Source organism: Porites lutea, chromosome 5, assembly GCF_958299795.1.
Source record: "Porites lutea chromosome 5, jaPorLute2.1, whole genome shotgun sequence".
NCBI classification, from domain to species: Eukaryota; Metazoa; Cnidaria; class Anthozoa; order Scleractinia; family Poritidae; genus Porites; species Porites lutea.
In genome coordinates, this window is record NC_133205.1 from 34,890,513 (window position 1) to 34,903,756 (window position 13,244).

The following is a 13,244-nucleotide window of genomic DNA, read 5'->3' on the forward strand; positions in this document are numbered from 1 at the left end:
AGGTTAGTCCACGCAAAAGTTATTTATATTCCCCCGTTGTTCTATGCCGCTAAAGGATTGTAGTATATTTAAGTCAAGTTCTACTGTCACTCTAAATCCGTTAGGAAGTGAAGTCGCTTAGATTTTCTCACTGTAAAACTATACTGTCCAATGTCTGTTTGCGTTTAGAACGCGCTTCTCAGCGCTTGAGAATTCGTCCTTGTCTTCTGAATTTTCTTGAATCAAATTCCAGATAATTTCAAGTTAATGAGTTCCAGTATGAACCACCACTACTTAAAGAGCTAATTTTCCTTCCGTTTCTCCACGAGAAGATGCTTTTAGCAGAAAGAAGTAAAAAACGATGCGTTGAAATTGAGAAGAAGATCGGAGCGGCAGGCTGCTCCTGTATGGATCAATCTTATTTCACATTTTTGTTCCAGCTAGCACGAAAATCCAAACAATCTGGATTGTCCAAATACGGAAAAAGTTTGGCTAAGAGAAATGTAACCACAATGGCGGCCCGAAACCGTTAGGATCACAACTGGTCAAAGGGAGCTGGGGGCGCCTAGGGACGAGTATATTAAGTCCCAGTGGAGGGAAGTCCCAGAGTGCTCAAAGAATTAACTCCTTTACGGGGACTTATTATACTCGTCACCAGGCGCCCCGAGCTCACTGCCATTTTTGAATTGGACCAGTTGTGATCCTAACGGCTTTGAACCCCCACTTTAGAAGGTTAACGTACTCTACGGAGCCTGCTGGCTTCGCATTGCTAGCTGGAGAAGCTTCATTGGTTTCAAGGTTATGACAAATTCATGTTCCACGAGCCTGGCGTGTTTATTCAGCGAATGGATTCGATTTTAGCGAAAAAAATCGTGCTGGTCTAGGGTCGATCGGAGCTGCGACGCTGCCGTCAGCCTTCTACCTTGCCACTATACCATGTAGGAAAGATGAAACAGACTATTTTTCTCAAAACTTCGTGTGCATATTAAGGACAACAACAACTCGTTACATGGTAAGTTTCATGGGTTTTTATTTCCATTTTCTAACAAATTTCCAGACCTAAACTTCGCCCAATATGTTCTTTATATTTTCTCATGTTATGAAACCCGTAAGTGACACAAACAGTGAGCCTGGGTCACCTGTGATTAAATTCGCTAGGATTCAAGTAATTTAACAAACCGTGATTTGGTAGACATCGTAAGTCTGATTAAAGCCCACTAGACTCGGCACGCAGGGTTTTCTTTACGAAGAATTTCCAAGGCTGATGTCCGTGTATTACGGGGTCCGTAATATTCTCATTACTTTTTTCCGAAGAGACAAATAAGTAAATGAATTAATAAAAATAAGAAAAAACTGTCTGCTTTACTGTAAAAAAGAAGTATACATGATTCCAACAAAAAGCAGTTTTAACTTTCCAAAAAAAGGTGCTCATATGATTGTATTATCACCCTTGCTTCAGTCTCAAGATCTTTAACATCACTTATTTTATTCAGGTGTCCCTATAATTTTGAACAAAGACAAGGAAGTAGCAGGAGAAACCGTTGTTATTATATGGGAACCACCGCTGAATGGGGCGTGTTTTGTATTGCGGTATAAAGTCTACTACAGAAAGGTTTCATTGGCAGAGACTAGTCCTTGGAACTCCGTAACCGTGGACAAAAATTGTACGAACCACACCTTGTACCTGGGTTGTTGGAAGGAGTATGAAGTTGCAGTTACTTCACTTAGTGCTGCAAATGCAAGCACTGACAGCACTGAGAGCAGTTTTAGTGACAGCCGGATATGGAACTTCAAAGTTAGGAGAGGTAAGTTTGGGTATAATTCATAGTTTTTGATTTCTCAGCCCAGGACAAGCTTCGCTGTAATTTGGTACTAATTTATCTCATGTTTACATAAAAGGAGGATGCATGATCCTTAAAGGGGCTGCAAAGTTTCTTTTACTTTTAATGCAAGACTAATGTCGGTCGCGTCGTTTAATAGGATGCTTAAGCAACGACGACGGCGAAGGCGACGCCGAACAGCAAAGAAGCAATAGATGTAGATTAGAAAAACAACAACTTTGTACGTGCAGCACACTCTTTTGTAGATTTCTTTAATTTGCAGTCACACTTTTCTTACTATCGATAAGAAATATAACTAGGAAACCTATCCAACAGGTTAGCACACGGCCTTATCTTAATGAATGTCAAGATTCGGGTGTGGCCGACTTAGTAGTTATCTAAATGAGATTCCCCCGTATTTTATTCATAAGATAAAGGAAAAACACTATGACGTCGTCGTGTATTCCGCTTCACTATAATGAGATTCCACTTAAAAAAGAAACAGATAAATTAATATGGTACTCCCTATACTACTTTCACGCTTTCCCTCCTGGGCCGTTGGAAAAGAGGAAATCATTAACAGATTAATAACGTGGAGGAATTTCTGGACGCGATAGCTTAAGGAGTACAGTGTTTTAAGACTGAAAGAAAGGTGATAATGGCAGCTGCCAAGCCGAAATGCTGAGAGGTGGGGTATCCGTTGACGATTGCTAATCGAGAGAACAGTGATGTATAGGTCTCTAGGATTCTTAAAGTATTTTAAAAGTAGAGGTGGGCTTAACTTGTTCAAACAGTAGTTATGAAAATGGGCGAATGCACCTCGTAAGTACGTCCCAAACAGAAGAATGTGGTGTAGCGACTGGGTTCCCTTTTTCGATATTTCTCATCTTTTCAAGTTAACGTGACCTTGTGATTAAGTCTTGCATGTTATGCATGGAGAGTATTTACAGATTAGCCCTGTATTGTTTCCAATTTCGAGCGGAGTGTTTGGCACGATTCAACGGCTATTCGCAGTTTAGATCGTAGCTATTCAGAGTGGCAAACAAATTTACAGAAAATGTGATGCACGTGCAGGTCGTCAGCAAAGTTTTCTTTTTGCTTATTAAACCTATTACTATTTTGACCTTCCCGTTACCGCCATCGTTACTACTGGGAGCAACCCTGTGAAGCCTATGTGAAGTTCATGTGAAAACCATGTGAAACTTTTATGGATGTGAAACATCCTGTGAAACACCCTGTGAAATGAAAAGTCCTTCTTGCACAAAATTATGAGATTGATTCTACCCTGTGAAAGAATATGTGAAATTGTAACATACTTTTTCGAACTGAAAAAGCCGTGTGAAACAACGTGTGAAATATCCCTTGATCGTAAGAAACATCCTGCGAAATCAAAATCACTGCTTTAAAATATGAAAGCTACCCTGTGAAAAAATTGTGAAATTCTAAGTTTCTATTATGGGCCTAAAAAAGCATATGAAACAACCTGACAAATAAGGGTGAATTCTGAGGTTGATGCAGCCCTGTGAAAAAAATGTGTCAAATCCTACAGTAATTTGTTAATACATATTAATTTTGTATGTGGTCGTTTTGCCTAAAATATAGTCCATTCTCCCATTGATTTGCCTGATGACAAAGAACACTCTTCAACACGGCTTGGATTCCATACCTGGGATTAATTTACTGCTAAAAAAATGATCTTACATGTTGTAATCTCATTCGAGTTACTAAATCTCTGTCCATAAAACTGAAGTCTACATGTACCACAGCGATCACAACGATCGCTCCATAAATTTTGACATATTTTGTGTGAATTTTTTTACCGGAAAAAAGCTTTTGACCCACAAGTGTATGTAGTATAAAACAACTGGTCTTGACTCGTACCTGAGCTAGTCCAAACAATGTTCACAACTCGTTTTTCGTTGAAGCTGAGTAAGTAATTAAGGCCATCGTTTCTTTCAAAAAACAATGCAAATTTTTCGTCGTGGAATATTTCATTCAGCTCTTAAAACGACTGCTTTTTAGACTCACTAAACTCGATCACCGAACGGATTACCCGCCATGTTTCCATGTTTGATGTTTAACTTACTGGTTAACAGTCTCCCACTAAGTGACTCCAATGGTCACGTGCGCCTTCCGTTGGATCAATTCAAATTCACGCGGACTTTCCAACAGGAGTTTATATATTTTGCACCCGAAATCGACATTATTTTATAGGCGGATTGTTCATTTGTTTTGTTGTTCATATGAAGCGTGTTTCCAATCAAGTTGGAGAGCGGTAAGTCAGCTGGATTGTGGAAGGTAAAGGTATGTTCCTGCCGACTGTGGTTCGTTGAACACATGGGTCATCTGATGGAAGACTATTTCGACACTTATACTAATTATGAAGCTGTAGATTTGAGTTAAATCTTGCCGATGTGAACAAGAAACTTTAGGGGGAGATGCAATGATATACCATTCATTGGTTCCTTTTTGTTTCCTGGAGACATCATCGGCTGTAGTCTTTGTTGCAAATGGTAGATGGAATCCTACCTGAATACGCTTACACTCCACTGTACAAAATAGTCTGGCAGACACCGACTTGTCAAGTATAATTTATAGATTTAGCCAGGGCTAAAAGCGAAGCTCCCATTAATAAATTTATGATTTAAATCAAACAATAAACTTGTAATCCACAAATCAGTTAACTTAAGGGCACATTCATGTGACTTTTGACGGAAAGGCTAAGTGTTTTTAGAGTGAAACATCCTACATCGCGTAATTAAATATATGTACACTCAAAAAAATAGCAATCATCTTCGATCACATTCAAGAGCCATGTGATAATGACTCTTGATCACAGTAAATTTAAGGCCTGGAAAACAAAACAGGCCGAATTTTTTGCTTTCGACAAGTTTACTTTACAAAATCTTACCAACAAATCTGGGGGTGTGTAAACCAACCTGTTTATATTTTTTATGCATCACATCTGAGGTGAAACAGTACAATTTATCATACAGACCTCGGACAGAATGCAGTATTTCACAATTTGTCAAGACAAATTCCACTCAGTCAATATTCAGGGCGATCAATCATGGGCTTTTAGCGAAAACGTTCAAAAAATTTCCAAAATCACCAAAAGTACGGTCAGCCGGTTCTCACATTTGACGAGCGCCAAATTTGCAGTGAACATTAATAGAGTTACTCTTCAACATAATAAAGAATTTATTATGCTTATTTTTTTATTTAATGGTTTTATAACGATGTGTAATCTTAAAAAGCGTTTGATACGCGCGGCATTTTGAGTACTCCTGCATGCGATGTTCATGAACGACTGAAAACAATGAAACGGCACAGCGATTAAAATTGCAAGAGAGACTACTAACAATCAACAAAAGAAATATAATTCAGTGAAACATTTACAGAGACAACAATTTTCATTCGATCTCGACGACAGGTATAAGTAAAGTGTTTCTGTAAATCCTGAGTCTTAAAGCTTAAAGCTTAATTTTATGTTTTAAGCCGGCCTCCCGGTGTTTGCTTTTTTCAAAGATGAACTCGAGGCAAGAAAATCGCTCAAAGTTTTGTTTCAACAGCCAAATTTATAACTAAATATTCTGCGGAAGGTTTTCTTTCTATTTGCGGTGAGAAAATATATCTAAAGGCTTTTTACAGTTCTGTAAGCTTATATCAGACCTGATACTAGGTCAGATCATTGTCTCAAATCTTTCAAACGTGCATAAACTTGCTGCATAAACTGTGCTCGACTTTATGAAATTAGATATATTAAAAAAACAAACATCAAATACATTAATTACTCAGGCTTACCATTCGAGATGCAGCTCCCGAAAGCTATCAAGTAAGGCCAAAATCGCTTGAGACTTTTGAACCCTCTTACGCATTAAGCAAGGTGAAAACCAAAACGATGCCATCCGAAATCGGATTTCTGACTTTGACAAGCGACGTAGAGAATTTTTTACAACATTTGTTGTGATCAATATAATCTTTAAGCTCAGCGTAACTAATAATAGAAAGTATTTTCTAATGACGTTTCTAATGAATAAACGTCACAATGTGTGCTTTAGACATCACTGACTGCTGACTATAAACTTTAGACAGTGATCAAGTTTACAGCCTTTATCTTATCTTATCATGATAAGATACCACAAAGCAAAGAGGTCGTAAACTTTAAAGTTTACAGCCTCTTTGAATTGTTGTATCTTATCATAACTGAAGCCTCAAGGTAGTCCTCTAGGACATTGTCTTGTTGATCGTTAAACTTCTAGAAATTGCAGCTCTTACAGGACTACTTAGAGTTGCCTCAGCGGCTATGGTAGCCTCAATAGGGTCAATATCTGTATTATTTCATTTTCCTCGTCAGACATTTCAGCTTCTAATCGTGATGCCTCGCACTGCAGCAAATACCAAGATAGCGGGCGGGAAGCTCTATTGTTGGAGCGAATAACCGCTGGATGTAAGCGCCCGTTAGATAGATAGCTGCTGTCCAGTTCGTGGGCGCACCTGTTATTTTATAAATTATTTGTAAGAACGTACGACATCCTTAGTTTTGACCAGCTTTAATAAAAACATTTTAATGAAGACCTTTTTGATGGTTTGGTCAGTTTTTAACTATTTGTTGACTCATAAGTTGCCAAGGAAGGCAAAATTTGCTCTAAGTTGCTCGCAGTACAAAAAGTTGCTGAAAACGCTAAAAGTTGCTCAAAAGTTGCCGAGCACAATCTATTTATGCCTAGTAGTTAGAAAGTGTGAAAGTATAACATTGGTTTTCCTGTGGTGCGGACGGACGGTCGCTCGGGCGGGCGGGCGGGCGGTCGGTGTACGGTCACGTGATTATCAAATTTTCTGGGATGGGTATTTAGAATAGAACAGATTTAAGATGCCAGAATAAAGAGAGTATTTTACCTTCAAATATATAAGAAAATTGATAAACATTATATTAGACCTTGTCACGGTTGTCGACGCCATCTTGACGAGTAGGCAAACGCGTGGGAAATTTCAGTGTTTGTATGAGTATCTAACGTTGAATAATTTCTGTAGAACGGCTGTTCTGAAAAAAATATGAATTGTAAACTAAAGCTTCACTCCTAAGGATTCTACTGAAAAAAATGAGGGCGTCAAATGTGCTAGAAGACCTAGAACCACTTTTTTAAATTTTCTATACATTTTGTCTATAAGAAAGTCCCGGGAAAAATTACAGACAAACATATGGAAAATCTAAAGCAAGCCTCTGGAGAAATTTAAGCACAAGTACACCCTCCAAATTTTTTAGCACAATCCTTTGTTTTGTAGCTTTAGTTAACGAGTCATATGTTTTTCAAAACAGCCATTTTACGGAAATTATTCGACATTAGATTCTCATACAAACACTGTAATTTCTCACACGTTTGCTTACTTGTCAAGATGGCGTCGAAAACCGTGACGAGGTCTGTATAGCCTGGGAAAACAGCCGTTTCTCCTGGCTCTTCAATTCGCCTCTGAGGACGTTTCCCTCAGAGGAACGTCTGCAACTCAGCGGCAGAAGTTCCATACTGATGACATAAATCAATGTTTACATAATAATAGTCATGGGGATCCAAATGCAAATATGTTCAATTTTACGTTTCCCCTGGTCGATTTTGGCAAAGTGTTGTGCTCATCTGCGAACGAGCTCCAGCCAAATTCCCCCCCCCCCCCCCGGGCAAAACTCAAATGTTTCTTCTAGAGAGACTATATTTCGCAGATATTGATTGTTTTGATAGAGATTCAGCGCGTTTACATTTAACCTTTGTAGCCTTTTGTCTTTTGCCTGTCATTCGTAAACAGTACCTCAAACAATGTAACTACTCCGTCGACCAATCAGCGTTCAAAAGAGCATGTACCCTACTTAAACATGCGAGACATGCAGCGCCCTTATGGGTCATTACAGTGCCATGAAAAGTCCATGAACCTTGTAAGAATATTTTAATGTCAACGTTTAATCCGTGAGCCCAAAATTAAGCATTACAAATTTTGTAACGGAGGGTTATAGTCAAACCCAGCACATATATTTTGTGGGTGTTGTTAGCTGTCCACACTCTTACATGAACGTGATTTTGTCTTAATCATTAGTAATAAAGTTAGTTCCTTAATTTAGCGCAAAATTTAATTTTGACCTCTAACATATACATGATTGTTGCTGTATGCATGTAAATATTTTATTAAAATGTATCTATTCTCACTAATGAGTGTACTTCATTATATTTTGATATATATTTATATTTCTTTAACCTTTCTCAGGCTGTTTGCAGTTTCAAATAATAATCATTTCACATGGTTTTTCACAGATCACACCCATTACACATGGTATTTCACATGGTAAGAAAATTTCACAGCTATTTGCACTGGAAGGTGGTTAATCTATCCTTGTAAGCTGTGTTTCACATGCTTTTCACATGATATTTCACATCACATCTTGTGGAAATACTATGTAAGAACGTGGAGCCCGTTTCACAGGTATTTCACATGATTATTTCACATATCATTTCACATCTCTGTGAAATAATATGTGAAAAAAAATGTGAAAACTCTGTGAAATTCCTGTGAAAAATTCACATGTTTTTCACATGAACTTCACTGCGTGGCCGTCGAGGTTTCGAAAGGTCGTTTTTATTAGTTCATGAACTTATGTTTCAAGATTCTCAGTCTGCTAATCTGAGCATCTGTCCCTGTTTCCAAAGCTTTTAATTTCAATTAATTTCATTTAATTGGGTTAAGTAACTTATCTAAATGAATAGAGAAATTCCCTAAATCAGTTCTCTCTTTTTCTGGTCTCGTTTCATTTCTCTTAGCGGAACCGCTAATTAACTCTCTTTTAACCTGACCAATTACAGGCGTACCATTACCTCCTACTATACAGATGGAGAAAACCAAAACATTAAGCTGCAACGTCAACCTTACATGGAGCACCCCTGCTGATAACGGATGTCCGCTGACCAAGTACTCAGTTTACTACAGACTGAGTTATGAAGACAAGCAAGAGGCAATATGGCATGAAATAAATGATCTCGAAGAGAATGCGTTCATTCTGCCGTTAAAATGTAACTCGCGGTATGTGATCGAAGTGTCTGCCTGGAATGAGTTGGGAGAAAGTAACAGATCAAAAACACTGGAAATTACAACAAATTCAGGTTAGAGTTTGACTTAAGGTGTTTCGATATAGTTTTTCAGAGGCCATACCGATATTTTTCAATCGCTTCATTTATTTGTTTATTTATTACAATTTTAATGGCAGTAAGTAAGGTAAAGGCCATAAGGACGATTTGTAAAAGAGTTACAGCGACCCCATATAAAAACAAATCACCTTATTTAGGATAAATTATGATAAAAAATATAAAAAATATATATGTATGTATATATGTAAAAAAAAAAAAAAAAAAAAACACTACCTGTAGCAGTATTATTACTTTAAAAAAAATACAAGCTAATGTATATTATTTACATTGCAATAAAAATCTCATAACTTTGGATTTAAAAATGTAGACATTTGAAGCAGAGGGGATCTCATACGGCAGAATGTTCCATTTATCCACTATCCCATGAAAGAAACTGTTTTTAAGTACATTTGTCCTCGCAAATCTCTTCTTTAATGATCTATTATCAAAGTGTCGAAACGAGTAGCGATCCTCTTGACAATAAAAATCCAAAAATTGAGAAAAATCCACATCCATATAGCCATTGAGGGCCTTAAACAAGAAAGTGATATCAAATAAGAAACGTCTCTGTTCAAGGGTTAACAAATTGAGCTCTCTTAAACGAATATCGTATTGATCATTGGATTTAAGAATAAACTTGGTTGCCCTACGTTGAATTCTTTCAAGTTTGTCTATGTTTCTCTTTGTGAAGGGAGACCAGACAACTGAACAGTATTCCAAATTAGATCTGAGGAGGGAACAAAACAAGGTCTTTAAAGTGGCTTTATCCTTGAAATCCTTGCACGTATTTTTTATTAGGCCCAGCACTCTGTTTGCCTTAGCAGTAATCATGTCAGTATGAGAGTTCCAGGATAAACTGCAATCAGTCAATATTCCGAGATCCTTAAATTCTTTAACCTCCTCAAGAACGATATCATTCATATGCACACTGTTAGTAAAGGGTACTTGTTTGCTAGTGATTCTTATGATCTTAAACTTTTTAGTGTTGAAGTCCATCTGATTACGTTGGCCCCATTGATGGAGTTTGTCTAGGTCCTCTTGGAAGTAAATCAGATCTTCATCACAGTCAGTTACTCTAAACAAAAAAAAAGGGATTTTATCCTTGTCTGATCGCTATAGCATTTTCACCAATGGTTGACTATGGATTGAAATTTGTCAAAATGTAGGTTTTAGTAAAATCGATATTACCATGACAACAATAAACAAAAAACTTTGAAATTGATAAACGGCTAATTTTGCGGGATCTAGAGGAGCTACTGAAAATCCAACACTAAAAACTTAAAATTTGGTGTTTAGCAAATAACCTCTGTAAGAAGTAAAAAATTCTGTACGTTTGAATTCGACTAAAACGAAAGTATCTTTCAAACTATAAATTTTCAATAGCCGTGATAGATTATTTAATAAAAACGTTATAAATGACTCAAATTATTCTTAAGCAGCGTCAGAATGCTGCTTAATGTCATATTTCGATGCAAGGAAATTTTGGTGTATTTCGTTCTTGCGATCTTAAAAACTAACCCGTTTTCTCACCACATGTATAAGTGCAACTTCATTCAAAGTTTGGACTTTTAGCGTTGAAACGAGTCGAACGAATTGTTTGAAAATCTCTTCACATAATCTTCATAATGTATATAATAATGTTTGAAACTTTCATTAAAGAGTGATTCAATGCAACACCTTGAAATTTCAAGACAAACCTATCCTACGAACCTGTCAAAAATCCGCGCCACAACATCCACTGCTTTAACGTTATGCTAATTTTTCCAAATTAATGCGGACAATACATATATCCATGACTAGAACATTTCAGTGTGAGTATTGTCAATGGTTTACATTAAAAAGATGCGATAAATTCAAACTAAAATGTACTGGTTATGGAGGTGTGTATAGTGCGCATTATTTTCGAAAAAATAGCATAACGTCAAAACAGTGAATGTTGTAACGCAGATTTTTGACAGGTTCGTAGGATAGGTTTGTCTTGAAATTTTAAGATGTTGCAGTTAATCACTCTCAATGAAAGTTTCAGACCTTACTATATACATTATGAAGATTATCTGAAGATATTTTTAAAATATTCGTTCGGGTTGTTTCAGAGATATACAAAAAAGCGCTAAAAGTCCAAATTTTGAATGAAGTTGCGTTTATACAAGTGGTGAGAAAACGGGTTAGTTTTCAAAATCGCATGAACGAAAATACACCAAAATTTCCTAGCATCAAAATATGATATTGTTAGCAGCATTCTGACGTTACTTAAGAGTAATTTGAGTCATTTATAAAGTTTTTATATTGTATTGAAAATTTAAGGTTTGAAATATATTTTCCTTTTAGTCGAATTCGAACATACAGAATTTTTTACTTCTTGCGGAGATTATTTGCTAAACACCAAACTTTAAGTTCCCAGTGTTGGATTTTCAGTAGCTCGGTCTCGATCACACAAAATTCGGCTTTTATCAATTTCAAAGTTTTTTGTTTATTGTTGTCATAGTAATATCGATTTTATTTAAAACTACATTTTCACAAATTTCAATCCATAACTAATTACTGGTGAAAATTTTACAGCGATCGGACAAGGAAAAATACACTTTTAAGGCGATTGAGAAATATGGCCTCTGAAAAACTGTATCGAAACGCCTTAAAGTTAAATCTATTAAAATGTTCACTGAAAGGTTGTGCGGCAAAGGAATCGGAAATGTCTTGAATTTCCGAATAGAAATAAGCCTGGCGAATAACCTATGCAAAAAAGTAAAATTAAACTCCTTTAAACTTAAAGTCTTACTCTACTAGCGTATTCATAATAATGCAGTCAGTACCACAGTTGGTCGACAGTCGACAGTCCGGTCGATGATCAGAACGCAAGACTAGATGAAAAGATACGTACCAGCTCCCCGGGGCCGGACTTTAGGTTTTCATGTAATGCTTCTTTTTTGTTATGCTTTCACGAGATGGAATAGCCACACCTTCAGAATCAAGCTCACCACCATCCACATATTCCATGAGCGGCAGCCTGTCTGCTTTGCAGTATGCCGGTTTGGTGGCAGGAGTCGCTGTCTTCCTTTTGGTTGTCTTTCTAATGGTGTTCTGGCTTCGAAGAAAAGCACAGAAAAATAAGCAACAAGCGCTTTACTCAAGACCGAGAAGGTAATTTATTAGACTGTGACATTAAACCTTAATTGCAATTTTTCTCCCATGTATTGCATCAAAAATCTGACTCAACTCTGCAGTCCTCTTTTGCCTCTGACGACGCTCGCACCCTCAAACAGCCGAATGTGCGCAACAACGCGTTGATATATTTTTTTTTGTGGTTCAATTTTATCCTTGGTTCAACTTTTATTTCCCTTTGCTTTAAACTCATTACCATACATTACCATACCCCAAAACCAACATATACAGTAAACACCCGCTAATAAGAACCAACATTTTTTGAAGTCTGGCAAGATAGGTCCTTGTATTTTGGGGTACGTATGGCAATTTATGCTAAGTAGGTTCTTAATTAGGTTCTTAATTTTTATGAAGGAGATAATAGCTTGTTGATTACCAGAAAAATATATAACATTTTTATTTACTCACAATTGTAAATAGATGTTACTGTTAAACAATAGAAATGCAAGCAATGGCAATTGTAATTTATGATCAACTGATACCAACTCCATGAAAAATATTTAAATAATATTAGTTGAGATAATGCCACGTCACATCATTGTATTGATTCTTCAAGCTGTAATTATAATGACCTGTAAGAAATTGTTAGCCACCCGTGTTGTAATGAGACTCGTAAGGTTGTGTTTTTGGCATCGCAATTACCGCATTGTTAATTCACAAGAATATTTAGCCAATCACATTCGGAGAAAAAGTTACACACCTCTCCAAAATCGACAACGAGTCAGGATTTTCAAACTGTAATTTTAGTACTGTTCTATCTGTTATTATGAAAAGTTTGTATATGAGTAAATATCTTGTAGTTTTTATATTGTTCCCCTTGTTTTGTACTGGCCGGTTGACTTAAGCTTAATAGTGAAGACTTTGGTTGAAAAACCATTTTGACAGAGCAATTATCTCGAAGGTTTCATGCCATGATTATATGAGTATCATTTAACCAATCAGATTAGAGTTACTTCAGCATTAGTTTGCACTAAGCAGCTGGTTTTCTGGCTGATTTAAAAGTGGGTGTAGCATCAATTTACCAGAGAGAATTGTAAAAACTAGAAGCTACAAAGTCTATAAACGTCCTGAATCACAAGGAGTTTGTTGTCATGTTGTATTTGTGAAAACGCTACAGCTA

At 36.7% G+C, this 13,244-nt stretch overlaps 1 protein-coding gene across 1 annotated transcript in view; it reads left to right on the forward strand.

Annotated features, from left to right (window-relative positions):
- Positions 1–13,244, forward strand: part of LOC140936684 (uncharacterized) — a 34,797-nt gene that overhangs the window by 6,596 nt on the left and 14,957 nt on the right. Inside the window, exons 3-6 of the mRNA XM_073386174.1 lie at positions 1,473–1,784; positions 6,157–6,249; positions 8,645–8,941; positions 11,908–12,103. Coding sequence (XP_073242275.1) covers positions 1,473–1,784; positions 6,157–6,249; positions 8,645–8,941; positions 11,908–12,103 — 898 coding nt within the window. The remainder of the gene's footprint in view (positions 1–1,472; positions 1,785–6,156; positions 6,250–8,644; positions 8,942–11,907; positions 12,104–13,244) is intronic.